General features: G+C 39.8%; 1 protein-coding gene across 1 annotated transcript in view; it reads right to left on the reverse strand.

Annotated features, from left to right (window-relative positions):
* Positions 1-25,881, reverse strand: part of LOC108701790 (carbonic anhydrase-related protein 10) — a 178,369-nt gene that overhangs the window by 31,455 nt on the left and 121,033 nt on the right. The window contains exons 5-6 of the mRNA XM_041576218.1: positions 20,995-21,090; positions 17,200-17,272 (exon numbers count right to left, since the gene is read on the reverse strand). Coding sequence (XP_041432152.1) covers positions 17,200-17,272; positions 20,995-21,090 — 169 coding nt within the window. The remainder of the gene's footprint in view (positions 1-17,199; positions 17,273-20,994; positions 21,091-25,881) is intronic.

The raw sequence follows: 25,881 nt of genomic DNA on the forward strand, positions 1-25,881 counted from the left end.
TTGGATTTCTGTTGGTTGTTATTAGAAAGTTTAACTGCAGGTTCTTAGTAGTATAAGAACAACTCACTATACTTTCAGGTTATATTTCTCTATGTTATCTGACAGAATTAGAAGTTGGTGAATGTAAAAATATTCTCCATTTGCATTGTTTCCCCTTAAAGGAACAGTAACACCAAAAAATGTGTGTCCTTAAGTAATAAAAATATAAAATACTGTTATACTGGTAGAACTGGCGTGTTTGCATCAGAAACTCTACTATAGTTTTTATAAACAAGCTGCTGTGTAGCCATGGGGAAAGCCATTCAAAGTTGAAAAAGGCGATAAGGCAGAGGATACACAGAAGCTAAGCTCTGTAGTATACAATGGGATTCTTCAGAACATTTTTTATCTATTGTGTATAATGTGCTTGAATGGCTGCCCCCATGGCTACACAGAAGCTTGTTTATATAAACTATAGTTGTTTCTCTGAAGTAAACACACCGGTTTTGTGAGTGCATGGCACCAGTACATTATCTTTTCTTTAAAATACTTAAATTTTTTTGTTATTACTGTTCCTTTAAAGAGCTTCAATATAATTTTTTAAAATTTCTCAATTGTTCTCTATCTATAATATTAAGATATGTTTGCATTTGTTTTTACTAGCCCTTTTAAGTTTTATCATTTTTATCTATGAAAAGATGTTACAAACCAAAACCCCTCAATTCATATTTCAGCACTAAAATCTTGCATAGTTAGTTTTTATGCTGAGCAAGAGGCTGCATTATAAATACTGATTAAATACCATTATTTGTGCAATTTTCTGCATTACTAAACCTCTTTTCACTTATTAAATTTAATGAAGAGTGCAAAGCTATTCAAAAAAAAATTTAAGCATGCCATTAAAACCATTATTATTGTTTCCTATCCACACCATATGAGAAAAAACACTCTGGGCTAGCCCCCTGTCCTGCCCCAAGACCAAATAGAACCTCCCCAGCTAAACTTTAAAGAGGACAGGAAATGCTCACCCATGTCTCTTTGTACTTTCTGTTCCGGTTCCAGACCAGAGGTAGTCTTATCTGGCTGGGAGTTCCAGACCCGTTAGGTAATAATGGATAGACGAATTGGGCAGAGCACTGTGAGTCTTCCTCCTTGCCATGTAAAGGTTTCGAGATGACGTAAGGGGAGATATCCACATTCAGTGTAAATGTTTGCTGGTCTCTTCCTGGCAATGTGGGCAGTGTCAGGGGTTGATTTGTAAGACTGCCCATGGCACAAGAATCCATACAGGTTTTCCTTCCCATCCATATTAGTTGAGCTTCTACTGCTGACCAACCTGGGGTGGTGGAGAAGGATCAGAGGCACTCGCTCGTTGATGCTGCTGCTGACCCTTGGCGGTTCGCAGGGTTTAGGTCTTCCGGGTAGCGATTGTGTGACACTGATAGTAGGGCACAGGTCTGCCTTGCCGGAGAAGTTGTGGCGGCCATTTTGAAAAAGGTGCCTCTTCTTCCGGATAGCGGTGTAGGGGGCGAGGTTTGCTTTGCTCTCTGTTCTGCTCTCCCTCCTCCTCTTGCGTATCGGCTGGGCTGGGAGCTTGTAGGTGGTTAACCCTATCTTTTCTTTTTAGCTGCTGCTCATTTTCATCTGCTATAGATTCCACAGCCCTACGTGCTGCTGCCTCCCATGCTAGGTAGGATCAAGGATTTTTGTTGGTTTTTTTTTTTTACTGCTCTTTTTTTTTTTTCTTTTCTTTGCTTTTTACTACAGCTTGCCTAAAGAATTTCAGAGAAAAAAGCAAAAGGCAAAAATGAAGCATCTGGAAGCTTCTGAGTGTTTTGGCTGCTACAACGCTGCCTTGCCTGGAGAAAAGTTTTGCAAAGAATGCTGGCTTGATTTATTCAGTAATACTGCAGCTCTGTTGAGGATGTCTGCTGATCATGAAGCCTTTGAGCTTGATCATTTTCTTGCAGAACCCCAGGATATTTGGTTGGCAACATCTGATGAAGTTCAGGAGCATTAGCAGGCTCTAGATCTCCTTTCCGTATTTCTTTTCCTTCCTCGGAGGAAAGAGACAATTTTTCCCTCAGGACAAGAAAAAACCAATATTTGCTCCTTTTTAATTCCAATCTTTTTCGTGGCTATGGAAAGTCAAGGTTCCAGCAGCAGTGCTCCAGAGGAACTATCAAACCCTTTAAATCCTTTGCATGGAGAGGAGGCCATTCAGGATTTTCTAGAGGAGGCAAGTCTACAGATGAAGCCACTTGGATTTGTGTGTTAAATGCGTCATGACTCTGTATTAATTGAAGAAACTGTATTATCTAAACTCATCTTAACTCATTTAATGAGTCTTAATTAGATGGGATTTTGTGATGCAATTTTCTGTGTTAAATGGGATAAGTAGGTTAAGTGTGTTTTGGTTTTTGTTTTTAACACAGAATATCTAAAGTGGCAATCAAGCATCTGGACAGGGCAATCGAGTGCTTAGAGGTGCATGGTTGGCTCATCAACAAAGACAAGAGTCAGTCCCTGGTCTATCAGGGGACTTGGTTCCAGACTGTTCAGGGAACCGTGTCTCTGCCTCCACAGAAGATCCAGTCCTCTTTGTTTCTTCCCAGGCAGAGTGCCCCTGCCAGGGAGGTAATGTCTCTCTTAGGAGTCATGATTTCTTCCATTCCGATAGTGAGATGGGCTAAAGGACACATGAGGCAGATGCAATGGATGTTTCTGGAGCAGTGGGACAGATGGAGACAAGATTGAGATCAACCTATCAGTCTCTCAAGCCTTTTCAGAAGATCTCTTCTTTGGTTGTGTGCCAAAAGGAATTTGGAGATTGTTTTTCCCTTAGCTCAGGTTGAGTGACAAGTAGTGACCACCGACGCTTCAGTATGGGGGGCTCATTTGGGTACACACACACAAGACAAGGTCAGCGGTCGTCTCCTCTTCTGGGAACTACTTCCAATGTTTTAGAGATCAGAGTGGCAAAGCAGGCTCTGATGGCTCTGGTTCCTTACCTCAGGGGAACTTTATTAAAGCTGGTAATGGACAATACTTCAGCAGTCTACATTGGGACAGGGAGTCCTTATAGAGGAAATGCAACCAATTCTTTTATGGGCAGAGGTCAACCTAGCTTCACTGACAGCAACATACAAATTCAATCAGAAAGTGGAATTCTTGAGTAGGCATGTTATGTTGAGGCATGAGTGGTCGCTACATCCTGACATCTTCCGGTACCTGGTATCCAGGTGGGGGTTTCCAGAGGTGGACTTGATGGCTTCACAAGGGAATACCAAGCTCCAGAAGTTCTTTTCGAGGACCTTCTGTCAATTGGCCATGGCGACAGATGCCTTCCTTCATCAATGGACATTCCAATTCCACTTATATTCTTAGTGCTCAGGTAGATGATGCAAGACAGTGCCCCTTTTCCTGGTGGCCCCATATTGGCCACGCAGGCCATGGTTTTCACTCCTGCTCAAGTTGGCAGTGGCTGTGCCATGTCCTCTCCCCATGAGAGAGGATCTTCTATCCCAGGGACCTCTGTTCCACCCCAACCCGAACTCCCTTTCTCTTTAGGCTTGGCTGTTGAGCGCCAGAGATTAGAGGATTTGGCCTTGGCCCAGTCTGTCGTATTGACTTTGATGAAGTCACAAAAGTCCTCTACCCCTACGTCTTACTACTGAATTTAGAAATTTGGGTCTCCCTTTGAGCCTTTGGATCAAAGCTCCTTCTGGCTACTCACTCTAAAAACTGTGTTCCTGATCGCTATCGGAACTGCAGGCCTTGTCCGGTAAGGCGGACAGTATTTCTTTTTTACACAACAAGGTAATGTTGAGAGACGTACATTCTTTTTGGCCAAAGGTGGTATCTACCTTTCACTTAAAGAAGGAGGTGCTGTTACCTTTTTTCCTAAACTGAGCCTCTGGATTCTCCTGATAGAGAGTGTATTGATCCATTGAAAAAAGTAAGATCATTGAAGAGGTATATAGGTTTCTGAACCTTTCAAGAAGTCGGATAGACTCTTTATTGTGCCAGGAGGCAGTTGTAAAGGTCAAGCAGCGGCAGTTTTGATGGTTACTTGTTAGATCACACTATGTATCTCCAAAGCCTACCTAGCACAAGGCAAGCTAGCTCCATCAGGTCTAACGGCTCATTCCACTAGGGCTGTTGCAACCTCTTGGGCAGCTGTGGCAGGTGTATCTTCTTCCAACATCTGTGAGGTGGCTTCATGGTCATCAGCCCAGACATTCATTAAGCATTATCGTCTGGATGTTGGTTCTTCATCCAGCCATGAGTTTGCAGTAGGAACCCATTTGGTCTTGTCTTCTTAATAGATCTCTTTTTGCATTCTGGTTGAGTTATTCCTCCCACCCCAAGGTCCTTATGGCTTTATATTCCGAATGTTTATGCTGATATGGTGTGGCCAGGAAAAGGGAGAATTTTTTTTTATACTTACCCTAATTCTCATTTCCTGGCCACTAAACATATCAGCATGGCCCCCACCCTTGAATCGGTTACTTGAAACTTGGCACATTGATGTGGGTGAGCATTTCCTGCCCTCTTTTAAATTATAGCTTGGGAAGTTCTATCTGGTTTGGGGGCAGGGCAGGGGGCTACACCCGAGTGTTTAAGCTGATATGGTTAGTGGCCAGGTAAGAAGAATTACGGTAAGTATGAAAACATTTCTCCCTTTTATCAGACACCTTACATGAGAATATCGGCATTGATTAAATGCTAAATATATTTTCCGTAGCTTTTTCTAATGGCAACAAATGTAAAATTATAAACATTTAGTAGTGAGTAGTTAATATTAGAAGTTACTGCTTTGAGTTGATGAGCCATTGAGCTCATTCATTAAGGTTGGACACCATGCAAAGGTAAAATATCAATGAGGAGGCTCTCAGAATAAAGGCAATATTCTACCAGGATGTTCAAACCAAGTAGAAAAGGCTTATTGTGTCCACAGCCTAATGCGTTTCGTGTTACAAACACTTATTCATAGTTTGTAACATGAAAGGTGTTAGGCTGTGGACACAATAAACCTTTTCTACTTTGTTTGAACAACCCGGTTAAAGATTGCCTTGATTGCCATTTTCAGTCTGTCCGCTCCCCGTGCTGAGGGTTTAGGGCGGTGCACCTGGGCCACTTCCTAAATGTGGTGAGTGATAACTATACTTTCCTTGGGGACCCCTACTCCAGTTCATATTACCATGCAAAGGTATTTAAGTTGCACAATAACTACTGCCAATGGCATAGGCTTGTTGCTATAGCTACAACCCAAGACTGTAGTGATGCATGAAGGAAGCACCGGGTTCCATTGCCTGGAATACTGGCAGTATCCAGTCTTTGCAGTTTACTTTATTATTCGTGATGAGCAGATCTGTCCCGTTTAGATGAAAAATTTGCGAAACGCATTAAAGTCAATGGGCATCTTTTTTTTTTATTTTTTACTTGCAATTTTTTTATGTACACCAATTTTTCGCGCTCCAAATGCAATCAAACCAACAAGTCTTTTCTTGTGGCAACTTTTTTTTTTTTTTTTTGCAATAAAATTTTTATTGATTTTGAAGAAAAAAGAAATGTACATGAAGAAAGAAATAAAACAAATAAATAATAAAAACATAAGTAAAAAAGGAGGGGGGATACAGAAAGAAGAAAAGGGGGAGGGGGAGGCAAGTCAGCATCCAAAATAATGAACAGTCATTTTTACGATGCCATTACATATTAGCACAATGCAAATACGTTTACGGATAGATGATATCGTCAAGAAAGGATAACATGAAACTGAGCACTCATGCCCGAAACATCTCAGTATCAGAAGTTGCGTGACTCATAATGAGGGAACCAGCCCTCAAAAAGTGTTCTAGGAACTCAGTTATTATATTCCCTTTCCTTCCCTATCAAGACTCTAGTAATTGTTTGTATTCGTCTGTATCTCTAAACAGTAGCCATCTCAACCAGGTGTCTCTATACTTAAGAGTATTGCTTACTTGAAAAGGTAGATAACTCCTCAAATTTAGCTATCTCATTCACTTTACCTATCCATTCCTTAGCGGACGGTGGACTGGAAGATTTCCAGAGCCGTGGAATGAGTATCTTAGCAGCATTCAGTAGGTGCCTCTCCAGGGTGGTATCTGGGATTCCCTCTTCGATCCCAACCTCCCAAAACAATAAGACATGAGCGGGTGAGTCAGATAGTTTCCTCCCTAGAACTTTAGAGCAGAGTTGTAAAATCGTCGCCCAGTATTCCGCCAGAATAGGACATTCCCAAAAAATGTGCAGAAGGGAACCTGTGTTTGCCTTACATCTCCAACATAGATTACTCACAGCAGGGTAGATACGGTGTAGTTTAAGGGGTGTGTAATACCATTTACTCAGGATCTTATAGTTGAGCTCTTGAATTTTACAGCATCTAGAGCTAAACATTCGATTACTTATTCCATTGCTGCAGTCATCTTCTGAAATGTCTAGGCCTAAGTCCCTTATCCATGCTTTCACAAATGGCAGGTGCTTTAGTTCAACTTTGAGACCTAACAAATCGTATACAAGTGATATTGTATGTTTCGGTGGTACATCTTTACTGCATAAATTTTCGAATGGGGTGAGTTGTCTACCCAAGGTTTTCGTACTGCCTAAATAGGTGTAAAAATGTTTAATTTGAAAATATTTATACTCCTGAAGGACCTCGTTTGGCCTAACTTGCCTAAACAAATCTAAACTAGCGAGGTGGCCTTTTTCCATCACATGTAAAAATTGTAGATGTCCATCTACTAACCATTCCTTAAAGGTAATAGACCTTAGTGCAGCTGGAAATGCTGGGTTATTCGTAATTGGTATGAGTGGAGAGGGGAAAGATGTAAATTTAGGGTTCCCTTTCACCAGATCCCAAGCCTTCATTGTACTTTTAAGTAGTGGGTGCAAGTTATGCAAAATCCGTCGGTGAATCTTGTCTATCCAGGGCAAGTGTATCAGGTGTGTACCTGTAGATTGTTGTTCGATCTCGACCCAACCTTTATTATCAAGATGGTAAGTCCAATCAAGAATCCTATTGAGTAATACAGCGTGAAGATAGCGTGCACAATCAGGGAGGGCTAGTCCACCCTCAATTTTTTTTTTTATACAAAATGGCCGATTTTATCCTTGGATGTTGGCCGTGCCATATAAATTTTACTATGGAAGATTGGAAAGTCCTCAGCCAGTTTCGTGGATAGGAAAGTGGGACACATTGGAATAAATATAACAATCTTGGCATAACATTCATCTTAATGACATTAATGCGGCCCACCCAAGACATAGGCTGTTTAGACCAGTTTTGGAAATCCTTAGTCAGATTAGTGTGCAGTTTCTTACAGTTAACTTCTACCCACTCATCGTAATCTTTCGTGATCACGATGCCTAAATAGGTGAATTGCTTGTTCGCCTAGCTATACGGAAAGTTCTTGGAAATCCCTTGAATCGTGCGTGGGTGGATAGATATATTCAGCGCTAAAGATTTGGTATAGTTAATCTTAAAGTTGCTTAATTTCCCAAATACGTCAAATAAGACATTCAGGTTAGGAATGGAGATTAAGGGATTTGTTAGAAAAAAAAGCAGATCGTCTGCATAAGCTGCCACTTTGTACTGTCTATCCGTGATAGTGACACCCGAAATGTCTGGATGAGATCGAATATGTATAAGGAGGGGTTCAAGGGCGAGAGCGAACAAGGTGGGCGAGAGAGGGCAACCTTGTCGGGTGCCATTTTTGATAGAGATATAATCCGAAAGTACCCCGTTCACCCTTACTCTGGCTACAGGCCCATTGTAGAGAGATTGAATCCATCTGCTAACTTTATCACCAAATCCAAATTTTGTAAGGCATGTAAACATATAGGTCCAGCTAACCCTGTCGAAGGCCTTTTCGGCATCTGTCGACAGAAGCATAAGGGGAATGTTTTTATGTTTCGCGTAATGAAGTATGTTAATCAGTTTGTTGGTGTTATCTCTAGATTCCCTACCAGTAATAAAGCCAGTTTGGTCAAGACCTATCAGGGGGTTAATTACTTTCTGTATTCTGAGTGCGACAATTTTTGCCAAGAGTTTTACATCGACATTTATCAGAGAAATGGGTCTGTAGCTGCTTGGATCCTCTGGATTTTTATTAGCCTTTAACAAGAGGGAGATATGCGCTTCCAGAGAATTATGCGAGAATTGGGCGTTAGTTTGTAGGGCATTGAATGCATTTGTCAAATGGGGAATGAGTAAGTCCGAACATGTTTTATAATAGCCTATGGTGTATCCATCTGGTCCTGGACTTTTGCCTGTCGGGGACGATTTAATTGCTTGAAAGACTTCGTCAGAGGTAATGTCTGCCTCTAAGGTCAAGCGTTGTGCTGAGCTTATTTGAGGGATACTCACTGAGTCAAGAAATGTATCTATTGCTTCAGAGTGGGAAGCGCCATTAATTAATGGTGGGGAGTTAATCTGGTAGAGATCAGAGTAATACCTGTGGAATTCTTGTGCTATATGGGGGCTGTGATGCAATAAACTACCTTTTTTTGATTGTAAGCTATGAACGTGGTTTCTAGTGATTTGTGCATGTGAAAGTCGGGCTAGCAATCTGCCACACTTGTCCCCATGTTCATAGAACCGGTGTCTCATTCGTAGAATAACTTTCTCAGTGAAAAGATTGATGATTTGCCAATTCTGTGCGCAGCGTAACTAGTTGTGACAAAATTGCTGCAGTAGGGGTACTTTTATGAGTGATTTCAAGTTTTCGAATTTCAGAAAGCAATTCCTCATGTTTGGCCTTGTGTGCCTTTTTTCTCCTAGCGCATAATTGGATAAGTATGCCCCTAATGTAGCATTTGTGGGCCTCCCAGATTGTTATAGGGCTAACATCCTCTTTAAAATAGTTCGTAAGGGCTTGTTTAAGTTCGTCCAAAAATACCGTATCCTTCAATCCTGCCTCGTTTAATCTCCAGGTATTTGCTCTGGGGGAGTCTGTGTTCAAAGAGACAGATAAAGATATAGGGGCACGATCGGACCATGAACGGGTGAATATTTCGACCTTACCTAGATCACCAAGGTGATGCTGGGACAAAAATAAGTAATCAATTCTGGTGTATACATCATGTTTTGCTGAGTAAAAGGTGTAGTTTCGTTCTGTTGGTCTGGCAAGGCGCCATGCATCAATGACCTGTAGTCGGTGTAAGTCTTTTGTAATATTGCGATTGAGATTCGTAGCTATGCTAGAGATGCCTTTAGAACAGTCAATAGCTGGATCAAGCGGAACATTCATGTCCCCGCCCAGGATCAAGAGACCCTCTGTGAAACCCAGGAGAGCTTCAGTTATAGTGTGGAATGTTGTATCTTGATGTTCATTGGGTAGGTATATATTGGCAAAGGTGAGTTTCTGAGTGCCTAGGGTGCCTTTGACAAAGACAAATCTTCCATTAGGATCTTTTTTCGTGGAGAGGACTTTAAAATTAAAATTCCTTCCAAATAATATGGCGACCCCTTTGGTCTTATTTCTTTGGGGTATGCTACTGTGTATGTCAGGAAAATATTTATTGGACCACCGAGGAACAGACGAAATCTTAAAATGAGTTTCCTGTACAAAAGCTACCTGAGCTTTCAGGTGTCTTAATTCTGAACTTAGGAGAATACGTTTCTTAGGAGAATTAAGACCATTTGCATTTAGGCTAATCACGTTGAGTTGTGCAGTACCAGCCTTGAACTCTGAACGTTGTTGTGACTGCATTATGTTATGTGCTATTAGTCAACCTCCCAGAAATCAAAGAGGAAAGGAGATAAAGAATAGAGAAAGAATGAAGAGGAGAACCAGGAAGGAAAAAAAAAAAAAAAAAAAGAGGGGGGGAAGGGGGATAGAGAGGAAAGGTATGAAAGTAGAAGCCTAGGAGAAAGGATAGAGGGAAGGGCTGAGAGAAGAGGGGGTAGGGGAAGAACAAGTGAAGGAAGGAGGAAAGAAATAGACCAATGGGGGAAAGCAGATAGGAAGAAAGTCTCCCTATCAAAGGTTGATACGCTCCTACTAAAGAAGGTACGTCAAGCCGTTACCTACAATTAGTGAAATATACGCAAAGAGCGTAGAAGGGGGGTGAGTGTCTGAGAGCAAACCGACCTAGGCGGTGCTCCGGCACACCGTAACTTCAGCTACCTGCTCAATGATTGAGGCTAAACCTGCACATTAATTTAAGATAAACAGAGGGTGATTGTAAGGGAAAGTTTGCTCAAGCCCTATTGTCAGTACCTCAAGATTGGTCCCCTACATATCAAAACCTATATACTGCAAAACATGTTAACACTACGAGCATTTATATAGAAACAACAAAGAGGAGGATAACACAAAAAAAAAGGGGGGGGGAATCCTCTAAGCATTCGCAGTGCAGCAAGGCAATGCCACAGAGATATAGGCTATAGTGTCTCTGACCAATGAGTCGATAGCGGGCCTGTCCAAGAAAAAAGAAAGGTTTTGCCCATGTAGCGTAGTCCCAACTATAAGGGCAGAATGCTCAAACCTGCGGAACATGCTAATGCGGAATAATAAACAACAAACAACTGGGGGAGCGAATAAACAAGATCCGAGTTGTGAATATGTCTCTGTCTCGGTAACAACCAGGCTAAGCGTAGTGGGAAAAATAAAACAAAGATATAGTTTACCAGTACCATCGAGATGAGCAAAGGAGAGAGGGGTGCAGCAATCACCATTCAGCCATCCGCCTCTGGTCCGTCGTGACCGTAGGCATAGTGGGCCCAAGCGGAGAGGTCCGGTGGTGCGATATTAAGAGCCGAGCAGAAGTGTGTCGCATCTGAGGGTTCACGTAGATGAAGCCATGATTCATTGTGCCGAACAGCTAAGGCGAATGGGAAGGCCCATCGGTAGATAACTTTGCGCGTCTTCAGGGTAGCCGTCAACTCTTTCAGATATCTACGTTGTAGAATCGTTGAGTGCGCCAGGTCTTGGTAGAGCTCAATCTTGTCGTCTCCGACGGATAACTCTCCCGCCTCTCTGGCCTTGCGGAGTATTGCCTCCTTTTGGGTGAAATGGTGGAGGCAGCAGAGCAAATCCCTGGGTTTACCTTGTCTCCCATACATCACTCTGTGGAATCTTTCGATCCGTATCGGTTCATCTTTGTCAAGGCCTAGCAGTTGCCTGAAGAGGTCCTCAATAAGTTGGCGGCTGTCAGGCAGATCAAACTTTTCTGAGAGGCCTCTGATTCTAATGTTGCATCGCCTATTCCGATTTTCGGAATCTTCAGTGGCTCGTTTCAGCATGTAGATTTGCCGTTCCTGGCTGGTAACTTATGCAGATAGTTGAGTTGTTTTATCGATGAGATCCAGCTGCGTAGCTTCTAAAGATGTCAGCTTGCCCACTAGTTTAGTCATTTCCGTCTGCAGGCCTATTACCTCATGCCTTATGGAGGATTTAATTTCCTTCAGTAACTGGGCTAGGTCAGATTTGTTCGGCAGGTCGGCGAGCAGCGTGTGAAGGGCGGGAGAGTCAGAAATATTGGTTGTTATGTCGGCGGTGGGGCATTGGTCTTCATCTTCCGCCATATTAGATTCTTCTGACCTCTCTGCCTCTTCAGTCGGTTTCTCAAAAAACTGTTCGATATCACGGTTTTTCTTTGCCCCCGCTGTCTTTGGGGTACTGCTGATGGTTACCGCTTTCTGGTTCCTCCTCATTCTGATGAGTTGCAGGAAGTTTGCGATAAGTTTAGGGTAAAAGTATGCCGGAGCTCCACAAAACACGTCCTAGTAAGTGCACCATCAGGCCACGCCCCCGGCAACTTTTTTTTGTCCAAATGCATTAGTCAACAGGTGTTTTTTCTTATAGCAACTTTTTTTGTCCAAATGTTTTAAAGTCAATGGGCGACTTTTTTTGTCTTGGCAACATTGTCCCTGCAACTTTTTTGTTGTGGCAAATTTTTGCAGCAGTTTGGCCAAAAAAGAATTGCAGATTGTGAAATGTGAAATTTTGCTGCTAATCCATGGTTGGCTAAAAAAATTTGCTCATCACTAGTTATACATTATTTTTGCTTAAAGGAGAACTAAAGCTTAACTCAAGAACTTTAGCAGAAAAGATCTGTGTCCCCAAAGATGCCTAGTAGCTCCCCATCTTCTTTTCTGCTGATTCACTGCACATGCTCTGTGCTGCTGTCAGTTATTGAACTCGGGGACTATATAATATAAATGTCACAATATAAGGCTTAGACTGATTAGTTAATCATTATTAGTGCATCAGAATGTAATAATTAGCCCTGTAGCATCAGCTTATGAAAGGGCAACCTAATTTTTTGCTTGATAGTTTACTACAACACCTAAGCTTAGCTTCTCAACAGCTGCTCAATTCACTGTATAATGTTCTGTAATGCTTAGCTGTGGGTTTTTTTTTGATCAAAATAAAATCTAATATTACACAATTCTACAATGCTAAAATGCTTAAGGTATTAAACATGGAAACAGTCCTTTACGAACAGATTAGAAGGACAACAAAAACCTACTATTCCATAATATAGAACGCCATACCTTAAGTCTACTAAAAAGATGTAATCATTAAATAAATCGAGAAGGAATATTTGTCTCCAATAAGGATTAACCATGTTAGTTGGGATCAAGTACAAGGTACTTTTTTATTACAGAGGAAAAGGAAATCATTTAAAAAAAAATAAAGTAAACTTTTTTTATTAAAATGGAGCCTATGAGAAATGGACTAACCATACTTTGGAACTTTCTTGACAATGAGTTTCTTGATAAGGAATCCTATACCTGTACAAAGAGCTTAATAAATTTAGCAAATTTGGACTCCAAACTTACCATCAGTATTTAGTAGTAGCCATAAAGCACCTGGACTTGTTGAGTTATCTTGAAAACATTCCACTACTACCCCTAGCAGCCTTTTTAAACCAAACGGTTCTTCTCTATAGCAGAAGAATAGTGAAATGTTATCAAGATTACTCCATGCTTTACTGTATATTATGACCTGAATAAATAAAATGCTTCATAGACATTGCAGTTACATTTTTTCATCAATCATATAATAAAGAAACTCAATTATAATTATCTACAGTAACTTACTTTAGCAAGTCATAGGAAGTAATAAGAAATTGCCTGGCTGCGGGGAATTGCTTGAAGTTCTTGGAAATGATTTACATTATGTTTGCTCCTAAAAAATGCTCCTTATACTCAGATTTTAAATATTTATTATAATTTTACATGTTTTCTAAAAGGAATTTCAACTGTGATACACAACAAACTATTCAATCAAATACTCTAGATAAGTAGATTGATACATGAGAAATCTATTAAGTACCCTTTAACTAAATACAGTGTTTGGCTAAATCAGTATAATTGGAGTGCTCATGGAACAGCTCGGATAGCTACAAGGCAGACAACATAAGGTTTGATTCCCTATACGCACTTGCTTCTTCATTCAGAAACCCCACTGCACAGGCAATCCCTTGCTGGTTTGTGAAGAGACTGAACAGATTTCGTGCTGTGCAGGACTGTGAAGAGATAGAATTTACAGCAGTCTAGCACTGCTGTCAGTTATAAGAAAAAAAAATTCCCTGCACAAAACACTAACATCTAATTTAGTGAGAGCACTGGCACATGTATTATTGTCATGAACCAGTATGTTTGCACAGTAGACTTTTCGGGTACAGGTATGGGATTTATAATCCAGAATGTTTGTGACCTGGGATTTTCCAGATAATGGATCTAACCATAATTTGGATCTTCAACCCGTAAACCTACTAGAAAATCACATCAACATTAAATAAACCCAATAGGCTGGTTTTGCTTTCAGTAAGGATTAATTGTTAGTTTGGATCAAGTGCAAGGTACTGCTTTATTATTACAGAGAAAAGGGAAATCATTTTTAATAATCTGAATTTCAGAATAACGGATCCAATACCTGTATGACCAAGACTTTTCTTCAAGGATAATTAAACCCTGTTGTTCTGGTCCTGTAGACCACCCTTATTAATACAAGAGCTGTTACAGGCTAAAATATGCATTCACCTGCTGGAATTAGCTCTGCAGAATGCAGGGGCCCCAAAATGGCATAGGTGAAGTCCAGTTCCTTCAGGGCATGCCACCTCTGCCAGAGGAGCCATACTGACAGCTGACATCTCTGGACCCAAAACTGACTGGGGTCTTTTATCAAGACTGGGCAAATTTGCACCTGGACATAACTAAGAAAAACACATTTTTGCTTTCATTGTTCCACCTGCAGATGGCTGCAATATCACTTGTTGCTATGGGTTACTTAGGTGCAAATTTGTTCAGTGTTGATAAATGAGCCCCAAGGTACTGCATCATTGCAGGATATCCACAGATATTTTGCTTACTGAAAGGAAAAATGTATGGGTTTTGTCTACTGAAAGGAACCGTGATAAAATGGTATATTATGAATATTTATCTCAAAGTTTAAACTTTATGTTCAAAAATAGTTATTTACCTATCTTACAGCACAATGATAGTTCTAATATCCTTGCTTGTAATTTTTTCGTATCGCTGTAATTTGGCCAAAACCTGAACTTGTGCTAATTGTGCTTAGATTGCAGCTGCCATTTTAATGGCCACAGAGTATATCCCCTCTGTGCCAGGGGGCATGCACAGGGCTTGGGCTGATTGATTTGCTCATGCATCTATCCTTGCTGGGGGACAGGTGAACCAAGAAAAAGAACTGATATCATCTTAGTAGATCAAGTAAGGCAAGGAGCTTCTAGGAACAACAGAAATCTGCACAATTACTGTAAATTGTACCATAAATTGATTGAGATTGAATTATTTACTTAGAAAGTAATTAAATCATTAAAATAAGATGCATTCCCCATGGCAAGAGCAAATAAAATAACTAAAGTCAAGGCATTGGTTGCCTTGTAAGGGTGACCAACAAGAAGGCTAAATTGCATAAAAAGAGGTGAATCATAATTAAAGTCAAAGCTTGATGTGCCTCTATAAATCTTGACAATGTTAAGCAGAGCAAGGAAACAACCCTTCAATGGAAAAATATACCATACTCATAAGTCTGTTCATTCTACATTGATTATTATACAAAGGGAAACTTCCCTCTTGGCATTGTGTTTATTCATAGGAATGGCATCAGCATTTATTATTTTAAATAGCTAACCTATTCAAATGCTCTTATGATACAGTGATCTCTAATGAACATATTAGCATGAAACATGTTACAGGTATCGGATCTATTATTGGGAATGCTTGGGACCTGGGGTTTTGTGGATAAGGGGTCTTTCCCTACTTTGGATCAACATACTTTAGGGTCTGCTAAAAATCCATTAAACATGAATAGGAATGTTTTGCCACCAATATGGAATTATGCAGCTTAGTTAAAATCAAGTACAATTTTCTGTTTTGTTACCATTTATTGCAGCCAAAAAGTAAATCATTTTAATAAATTTGAATTATGTGCTGTCAGTTGGTTATGGTTAAAAATAAAAACTAATTGGGTACAAAAAGCTGCCTTTTTGCATACCAATATGCAATCAGACTGAGATTGAGTAGTCATTGCTACCTTTGCACTTCAAAACAGTGATATCACATCCGTGTTCATGAAATCACTTTGCCTGCTTGTTACCCAGGCACTCCTCAACCCTCCCCAAATTTAGACAGTAAGATCTGGCAGTGACTGGGGAGATCTTTTCTTTTTTTTTAATAAACTAATTTTATATAGTCACCTGCCCCCCTGTAAAGCTACTGCCCTAGGCACAGGCCCTTGGGTGCCTATATATAAATACAGCCCTGGATGGGACATAATGTTTGTTTACAATCCTGCCTATGTCTTTCAGGATACTATTGTCTTCAATTAACTGCATTTGGGGTAACTGCTAGAATAGTAATGGTTACAGGGCTTATCAAACAAAAAGAAGCCCCAAAAGTTATAAAGGAATTCAGATTTTATTTTAGGGATTTTTCAAATGCCTTGTCCATTCTTTGCTGACAGTAGCTCATCAACTAGTATTTCTCCTCTTCACTGTGTCATGGATTATCTTCTCTTCTCTGTGGCATTTGATGTTTAGAGCTGTCACTTACTATGTCAAATCCTTAAGTCCATTTAAGTATATACAGTATTCTTGGCTGTCTGGGACATTCAGTACTTGCCACATGATATCTCACATTCTGTCTCAATGTTTACAAGAAAGGCTGAGGTTTTTCTTCTAAGAATCCCTACTCTGAGATACAAACTTCAGAGTGAAAAAAGCAGGACATATATATATATAGATGATTTGATGCCCATTAACTTTCCGGGGTTGGGGGTAATTGTATGGTGCATTCAAGCAACATCACCTCAAGGCAAAAGGGTGTCCGTTTTCACTTTCCATCTAACCATTCATTCTTCCTACGGCATGAATAAGGAACCCAAAAGAATGGCAACAATTATTTTGATTATTACAGTGCTGGTGTTAGGCATTTGAAGAACACACCCCAAACCCATCAAGCAAGAAAAAGGAGTCAAGTGATATCAACTCCATCACCAAGAGGTTCCCATGTGTTCTAACATTTATTTAATTCAATTAAAAAATTTGAGGTTATTATACCCCGACCCAGGAAATTGCTTGAATACAAAAATACACCATCTAAAACCTGTTGAGATCATGTAGAAGTCAATGGCAGAGGCCCCTTGAACATTTGAAGATGTTAATAGCCTTCATGATGTTTGAGTTTTTTCAGTTTTTCAATTGGGTTTTCCTGCTGAAAGCTCTCTTATTTTGAGTTTTTGTTTTGTTAACCCCAAACTCGCTGATTCGTTTTTTCTTAAATTAGAAACCATTCGAGGTATATAAAGAGCTAGCATTTGATCTTTGATAACCCCCAATGTGTTTCTCTGTTATTTTAATAACTGTACACTGGGTAAAATAACATACTGCAAACATGAGATTTTTGAAAATGCCCAATTTTCAAGTCTAATAGGTTATGTTAAATGATAAAGGTGACTAAGCATATTATTAACATTACCTTTAATGATTTAACTTTAGTCAGGTTACTATGGTTACAGCTGCCCAGCAGATATTACACTCAGGAAACATAAAATAAATGCTAACCATACCAACTATAATCACATTTTTTTTGAACTGCTGCCTTTCTGAAACGATCTTGCACCATTCTGCCTAGCACCTTAGCACAACAAATACAGTGTAGCCCTGGAAACTTCATGCTGACGTCTCTATTTCTTTGTAACATATAAAGACAAGGCTACTTACTCTTGTATGTTATTCTTGTGATGGTATCTCTGTTTAGCATACGGTTTAGGAAAAGATTTGATGAATCTGTTACCTGGAGATAAAATAAAAATGTTAAAAAAAACATTCTTGCCAAGTGACAAATAACACAAATTGCAGCTAAACATCCACTTTGATTTTCCATTTGTTTTTGCGAATATTAAGAATTGAACGAATAATCGTATACATATTGCTGTTTTTTTTCCCTTTTGGTTTTGTAAAGACGGGCTGATTGCATATTCTGTCTTATACAATAACTGTTATTCTCCATCTTCTTGCCTTGGCTCTCCCTGTCTCGTCTCAAACCCTCCTGTAGAGAGAGAAAGTCTTAAAAAAAAAATCCTAGCTGTCAAGGGCATATGATCTAATGCAATTTGTATTTTTGTGTGATATGTCAAAAAGTGACCACCCAAAGTTACACTGACAATAGTCCTCGATAAGACTTCAGGGTGCAAGTAATTGTATAGCACATGCACACAGTTCCACTACAGAGCTATGTCGCCCCTCGCACACATTGCAGTTGTTATTTGCACCGTTCGCTTTTTTAAATGAGTCTAAATTCTAACACAGACATATCCCAGATAACTATAGCTGCAATATGTATTCCATTTAGGAATCGGCTAGAAAATGTAAAATTTCAAACATTAACAATATACTGTAATAAAAAAAATCATAAGGCTGCCCACATCTAATAATCAATAGCTGATTTGATTTGCTATGGGTTACTAGAAAGGTGGCAAGTCCATTTATTACATTACCCCCTAAGATTTTAAAAATGAATCTGTTCATCTGGTTTCAGTAATCTGGTATTATATAAAAAAAAAAAAAGTTTCTCTGTTTTCTTAATTTTTTATAGAGACCTCCTTTTTCAAAGCTGATCACAAACAAGCAATGTTGTATCTGGAGCTAAAGGGAAAAAAAACACAAACCGCAAAAAAAAAAATCTTCAGAGGGGCCAGGCGCGCTCCCATCCTCATCCTCCGTGCACTTCCCATCCTGCCTCTGCCCTGCCCACTTCCATCTACTCTGTTATGTTTTGGGTAGCCGAGGATGAGTAGAGTATAACGGTGCTTTATTAGCAGAGTCATTACACAACAGTAACTTTCACTTTTAAGCTGACAGGAGGTATGTAGAGTATGTCTTGAGCACAGTGACATCTACAGGCCATTTGTATAAACACCACATATTCCCCCTATAGTAGGAAAGCATTTGGGCAAATGTAATAAACAACAACAATGCATCTTAAAGCAATATACATTCTTCACATCGCAAGGTCCATGCAGGTAGTTTTCTGATTCTCTCAGTACGCCTTATAGGTTCACTTTCTTCAGGCCTTTTGCAGTTGACATCAGGAGTAGGAAAATGTCCTTCATCAAATGGAGCTTCTCCAAAGTCAAATCTAACAGAAGCAAGATGTCTTGCATTCCATATGCATCCATCAGACAGTTCATGTGTGTATGGTCCTCACTGGCGTCTCACTTCAAGTGGTGTAGTAAATTTAGATTGTCCTTGTTTCAGTATTCCTGGTTTCTTAATTCTGTTTAAAAATCCAGGCTGAAAGTGCACTTCTCTGGCACCACGTTTTCTGTCGGTATAAGCCTTGCATTTTGACGTTTCACAATGTCTGCAGTAGATGATTTTGTAGGCACAGTATTTTGTTGAAGTTTGATGTCTACAACATGTAACTTAGTGCGCATCTGTCTGCCATGTAATAATTCAGCTGGAGATGATTTGTAAATACTTTCCAAGATTTCCCAGTAAGATTTGCTATCTGTAGTGCTTCTTTCAGACTTCTGTTGAATCGCTCGATTTCTCCATTTGCTTGTGGGTAATACACTGAAGATTTCCTATGCACAATATTCCTCTCTCTCTGAAAGGATTCAAACTCAGATGAGACAAAATGTGGTCCGTTGTCTGATATTAACTCCTTTGGATTACCTTCTCTGCTGAAGACTGTAGACAGAAATATTATTACTGTAGCTGATGTTATATGAGAAACAAATGCAATTTCAGGCCATTTACTGTAATAGTCTATCAAGGTTATAGCAAATCTGCACTCTATAGGAACATCTGTAAAAGGAACAACAATATCAATAACAAGTTTTTCCCATGTTGAATCAGGAAATGGTACTGGTTTTACATCTGGTCTTAACTTTGTGTACAAGGTTCTTTGCACAGCCCAGTGAAGTGTTGCTTTGTGGTGAACTTTTAGACACTCACTGTGTGACAGGCACTGGTGCTGTAGTAATGAGACCATCAACTAATTGTAGGTTTAATGCAGCAAAGAGATCCCTTCCAAGGATAGCAGTACCCTTATTCACAATGTAAAAGTCACATTTTGCAAATTGCAAAATAGCAAGCAGTCACTAGCAAGCAACCAAGCACAGGGATTGGATCCTTAAAGTAACTGACCAGTTTCAGGGCAGGTGCAACAAGCAGATCTTTTGCAAAGTATTTCAAGAAAATATCCTTTGGTAGTATAGAAACAGCTGAACCTCTATCAAGCATCAGGTTAATGGAGTGTCCTTTGTCAGCAGAAGCAGTATTGACACTGACAGTGCATATAAACTTGTCTCGAATAAATGTATCAGCTTTATCTACACTTAATACTGTGACATTTGTAGTAGTGACTTCATGAACATCTTTAGCAGAACTACGGCAGATCTTGGCAAAATGTCCGTAGAGCCTTTGCAGGAGATGTAATAAAATTTGCGTTGTGTTGACCACAGCGATAGCAGTATTTTCTATTTGTATTTGCTGCACGGTTTTGCAGTGTAGGTGAATCCCTTTCCTTAGCACTGTATTTTGCCTGTGACTGTGCATTATTAGGCCACAGTGTTGAATTCAGTCTGTACATTCCCAGCAGTTCCCTGACTGAGAGTTTTAGCCTCTGCCAGTGCTGTTTCAATTTGGCTAGCAACTGTAATAGCCTTTGCAAGGGTTAAATCTTGCTCTAGGAGCAGTCTCTCTCTAATGCAACATGAGTTTGTTTTTTCCACTATTCGGTCTCTTAGCATTTCATCTGTTAGATTCCCAAACTCACAGGTAACAACCAGCTCTCTCAAAGCTGCTACGAACTGTTCTGTGGATTCACCATTACATTGTCCATGTTAGCAAAATTTATATCTTTCAGCAACCACATTTACTCTTGACACGATAAAGTTCTTTATAGCAGTAAGAGCAGTTTCATAAGTATCATCAGGTAATGGTAATGTATAGAATATACGCTGTTCCTCTGCTCCCAGGCAGTGAATGAGTAAATCACGCTTTCTAGCAGCAGAAATCTCCCCTTGGTCAGCAGCAATAATGTAATTTTCAAACATATGAATCCAAGCAGTAAAAGGTATACTAGGCTCACCCGGATTTGGAAGAAAAGGTGCAGGCTGCTGCAGAGGTAGAAGAGCCATTCTTGTCGCCATTTATGTTTTGGTTAGCCAAGGATGAGTAGAGTATAACAGTGCTTTATTAGCAGTCATGCAGGCATTACACAACAGTAACTTTCACTTTTAAGCTGACCGGAAGTATGCACAGTATGTCTTGAGCACAGTGACATCTACAGGCCATTTGTATGAACACCACACACTCCCAGTGCCGACTTGCTCCCCCCCTCCCCACCACAGGTAAGAGAGCAGCTGGGTTTTCTTGTTAGCTATCGAGGAAGCTTCCTCTATAGTTAAGGCTCTGCTTAGTCCATTCATTGAGGCTGGTTTCTACTCTTACTACAGTTGACTTTACTATTCAATCAATAAAATCAACTTCAAGCTCGTATGTACTTACTTTTATAAATATGGTTATTACGACCAATCCATTTGGACTTTTTGCGGCTTCTGTTACGTTTGTATACAGCTCGTGATTATAGTGAATTAGTTGGACCTGCAGCGGAAAAAAAAATATTTTGTTGTCAATGGTTTAAATAACAAAGGCAGCATAATGATATAATGAGGACAAGAATGGGCTGCTATAATAATAACAGAAAATCTTTTGTACTGTATTGGGAGCTGAGCTATGCATAACTTGTCCAGACTTTTACAAGAAGCGAGTGAGCATTTTCAGTGGAAGTAATGAGAGTAGTGAATACTATTAATAAACTGCTCAAACACAATAGTGAAGATACAAGTATGGGCACTGTTATACAGAAAGGCCTCCTCCCACATACACCATTTTATCCAAATAATTCAAACTTTTAAAAAATGATTTCCCTTTACTCTGCAATAATAAAACAGTACCTTGTACTTGATCCCAATTAAGATATAATTAATCTTTATGAAGGCAAAACAATCCTATTGGGTTTATTTAATATTTAAAGGAGAACTAAAGACATAGGCTAGAAACATTGAACATTATGTTTTGGGTTACTGTACCAATCCAAGGCAAACTTAGTCCTACGTTTAGCAATAAAGATTTGTACCTCCAAAGAATCCAGTGCAACTAGCATCAGAATGTAATAATTCAGCTTGTGGCATCAGCTTATATTATAGACCAGCCTCATTTTCTGCTTGATATATTGCGATGACCCCTAAGCTTAGCGTCTTAACAGCTGCTCAGAGCCCACTGAGCATATGAGTGTCGCAGACACTTTCCAAGATGGTGATCCCCTGTGGCAAGTTTGAAATCCTGGATCATTGCTGCTATTGGGAAGATGAAACTTTAGGCTGCTGCAATAAGTTAATTATATACAATTGTGTTTTTAGCCATATTCATTTTTAGGGTTTAGTTCTCCTTTAAATGTTTCTTAAGTAGAATTAAGGTATGGTGATCTAAATTACTGAAAGATATTCCATCTGGGAAAGCATTCTGGATTCATAATAGTCAGACATGCATGTCAACCATGAAGTATGCCCATGTACTTCTACTGTTTCTCTTTCTACTGAAACAGTATTTATTTAATTATTTTTACATTTATTTCATGTATTTTCTGCATGTATTAACTAAACATAATGAATTACTATCTTTTCATTTTTTACATCTTATGTTTATAGTTTGAATGTTATTCTTTTTGCATTCAAGTACATGGAAACTCCATTACAAGGGTTCATATCAAGGTGTTGGGTGAATTATACATGCACAGCCCAAATTTGTATTCTACATACAAAAATGGAAATTGTAGCTTAGTAGATTACATTGTGTGTTGGAATATATTAATGTTTCTTATCTATATAGATGAGTGAGATAGGCGGGTGAGAGAAAGAATTATGGGGAAGCTATGGTAGACAGGGCAGTGGGGTTAGTAAGGAGTCATGGGGGAGGAGTGAGGGGGGCATATAGTTTACCAGTTAAGGAGGTGCCTCTGTTACAAGGAAAACAGAATAATACTAACTTAACATATAATTCTCCAATAAGTAATGTAAATTTCAAAAGTAAAAGTAGTAACCTCCGCTGTATGCTGGCAAATGCATGGAGTTTGTCAGGTAAAATAGGAGACTTAGAATTAATTGCATGCTCTAAAAATTATGATATAATTGGTATCACTGAGACCTGGTGGGATGAAACATGTGACTGGACTGTGAATTTAAATGGTTACACCCTTTTTAGGAGGGACAGAGGGATAAAAAAGGGTAGGGGAGTGTGTTTTTATGTAAAGCCTGAATTAAAGCCATGCGCTAAAGAAATAACCATAGCTGGCACTGGTGAGGGTGTAGAATCCCTCTGGGTAGAGATTTTGACTGGGCAAATGGTTACAAAGAGAATTATCATTGGTGTATGCTATAAACCACCTTGTTTAAGTGACGAGTATGAAGCCCAGCTACTCTTGCAGATACAAGCGGCTTCACAGCTGGGTCAAGTTGTTGCTATGGGTGACTTCAATTATTCAGACGTTGACTGGGGTAATGGGGTTGCCAAGGCAGAAAAAGCTAGTAGGTTTGTAAATATGCCGAATGACAACTTTTTATTCCAGCTCATTCAAGAACCTACTAGGAATAACTCACTTTTGGAACTTGTAATAACTAATAATACTGAACTCATCTCTAACATTTGTGTGGATGAGCATTTGGGGAATAGTGATCATAACATGGTCTCCTTTGAGATTCTGTTGCAGAAGCAATTCTATAAGGGAGTAACTAAAACACTAAATTTCAGACGTGCAAACTTTGACAGTATAAGGGCATCTCTGCAACATATTAAGTGGGAAATGCTTTTCACAGGGTTAAACACGGAACAAAAATGGGAAGTCTTTAAAATGCTGCTTAATAAATATACATGTCATGTATATTCCCCTTGTAAGCAAGTAAGCAAGGAACGACGTTGCAAAGCAAAACCTTTTTGGTTCAATAGAAGTGTTGGTGTTGAGGTGAGTAAGAAAAGACGTGCTTTTAAGGCTTTCAAGTTAGCTGGGACAGCCGAATCATTTATAAGGTACAAGGAGGCCAACAAATCATGCAAAGAAGCTATAAGGCAAGCTAAAATTGATATGGAAAGGATATTGCAGCAAGCAGTAAAAAGAATCCAAAATAATTTTTTAAATATGTTAATAGTAAAAAAGTCAGCTGGTTGATGAAAACAAAATAAAAGCGCCGATTCTGAATTCATATTTTTCATCTGTCTACATAAATGAGGAACCAGTTATTGAAGATTTCCTTCTTAATAGTCCCAATTCTAGTAATACAACTAATGATGCATGGTTCACACATGAGGAAATCCAAAAGAGACTAGAACATGTTAAGATAACCAAAGGTCCGGGGCCAGATGGTATTCATCCCAGGGTACTTGGCGAGCTTAGCTCTGTGATTGCCAAACCTCCTTACTTAATTTCATTGGATTCATTGAGGTCTGGCATAGTGCCAAGAGACTGGCGAATTGCTAATGTGGTGCCTCTGTTCAAAAAAGGACCTAATTCTCAGCCTCAAAATTGTAGGCCAGTTAGTCTGATGTTAGTAGCAGGAAAGCTTTTTGAAGGGTTATTAAAGGATAAGATACTGGACTTTATTGCAAATCATAATTCTATGAGTGTATGCCAGTATGGTTTTATGCCTAATAGATCTTGCCAGACTAACTTAATTTCTTTTTATGAGAAGGTAAGCAGGGACCTCGATACTGGGATGGCAGTGGATGTGATTTACTTAGACTTTGCTAAAGCATTTGATACAGTGCCACACAAAAGGTTACTGGTTAAATTAAGGAATGTTGGCCTGGAACATAGTATTTGTACCTGGATAGAGAACTGGCTAAAAGATAGACTACAAAGAGTGGTGGTAAATGGAACATTTTCTAATTGGACCAGTGTTGTTAGTGGAGTACCACAGGGCTCTGTACTAGGTCCCTTGCTTTTCAACTTGTTTATTAATGACCTGGAGGTGGGCATTGAAAGTACTGTTTCTATTTTTGCAGATGATACTAAACTGTGCAGAACTATAGGTTCTATGCAGGATGCTGCTACTTTGCAGAGTGATTTGTCTAAGTTGGAAATCTGGGCAGCAATAAATGAGAAGGATCTAGAGGTTTTTGTAGATAAGTTGTCTAATTCTGGGCAGTGTCATTCTGTGGCTTCTAAAGCAAATAAAGTTCTATCTGGCATAAAAAAGGGCATTAACTCAAGGATGAAAACATAATTCTGCCTCTTTATAGGTCCCTGGTAAGGCCTCATCTGGAGTATGCAGTGCAGTTTTGGACTCCTGTCCTTAAGAGTGATATAAATGAGCTGAAGAGAGTGCAACTAAATAAATACGAAGGGCTCCACTAATGAGCAGGCACAGCCTGCATGCAATAGTGTCTTTTAAGGCTCCATTTACTATTAACTGGTGCCATGCTAGGTTCAAACTTAATAAAGGGTTTGCACTAGGTTTTGTGCCTAGTACCAGTACCGGGCCAAGTTAGCCACTCCAAAACCCCTGGGGCACAAATGAGCATGCACATTGATGGCAGAGTGGTGAGAGGTAAACTACAAGGGAAACAAAGGCCTGGACTAAAGTGAGGCGACAGAAAACCTATGTGCTTAGTGCCCCCAACCGAAGAGCTGTCACCCCCCGTATTTTTTATTGAGTTACAAGATTTTGCACTCTGTCCCATAATCTCCTGTCACTCTTAAGAATTCTACCGATTTCCAGGCAAAAATCTGATGTCTGCATGCGCAAAACATTTTACTTATATCAGCAGCTTCAGGAGAGGTTGTGATGTCTGTTTCCGTCACAGACCCAGAACCCCCCCCAGCAGAACAATGTAAATAGTTGACACATCTGCAACTGTTGTGCTCTATGTCAGTCATCCCCAATAAGTGGCTCGTGAGCAACATGTTGCTCTCCAACCCCTTGGATGTTGCTCCCAGTGGCCTCAAAACAGATGCTTATTTTTCAATTCCAGGCTTGGAGGCAAGTTTTGGTTGTATGAAAACCAGCTGTACTGCCAAACAGAACCTCAATGTGGGTTGACAATCCACAAAGGGGTAACCAAATGGCCAATCACAGCACTCAATTGGCACCCCAAGAACATTTTTCATGCTTGTCGCTCCCAAACTCCTTTAACTTTTGAATGTTGCTCACAGGTTCAAAAGGTTGGGGATCCCTGCTCTAGGCACTTACCTCTTCTTCCTACCCCTGCTTGCGGCAGGGCTTGAACTAGCAGTAGGCAGAAGAGGCATGTCCCTAGGGTACAATAATGGGGGGCCCATACATGTATATCTTTATTTCCCTGCCGTTGGTCTAGTACCTTGTTCCCCACTGCCACTTGTGT

The sequence above is a fragment of the Xenopus laevis genome, chromosome 9_10L (genome assembly GCF_017654675.1).
Source record: "Xenopus laevis strain J_2021 chromosome 9_10L, Xenopus_laevis_v10.1, whole genome shotgun sequence".
In the NCBI taxonomy this organism is placed as follows: Eukaryota; Metazoa; Chordata; class Amphibia; order Anura; family Pipidae; genus Xenopus; species Xenopus laevis.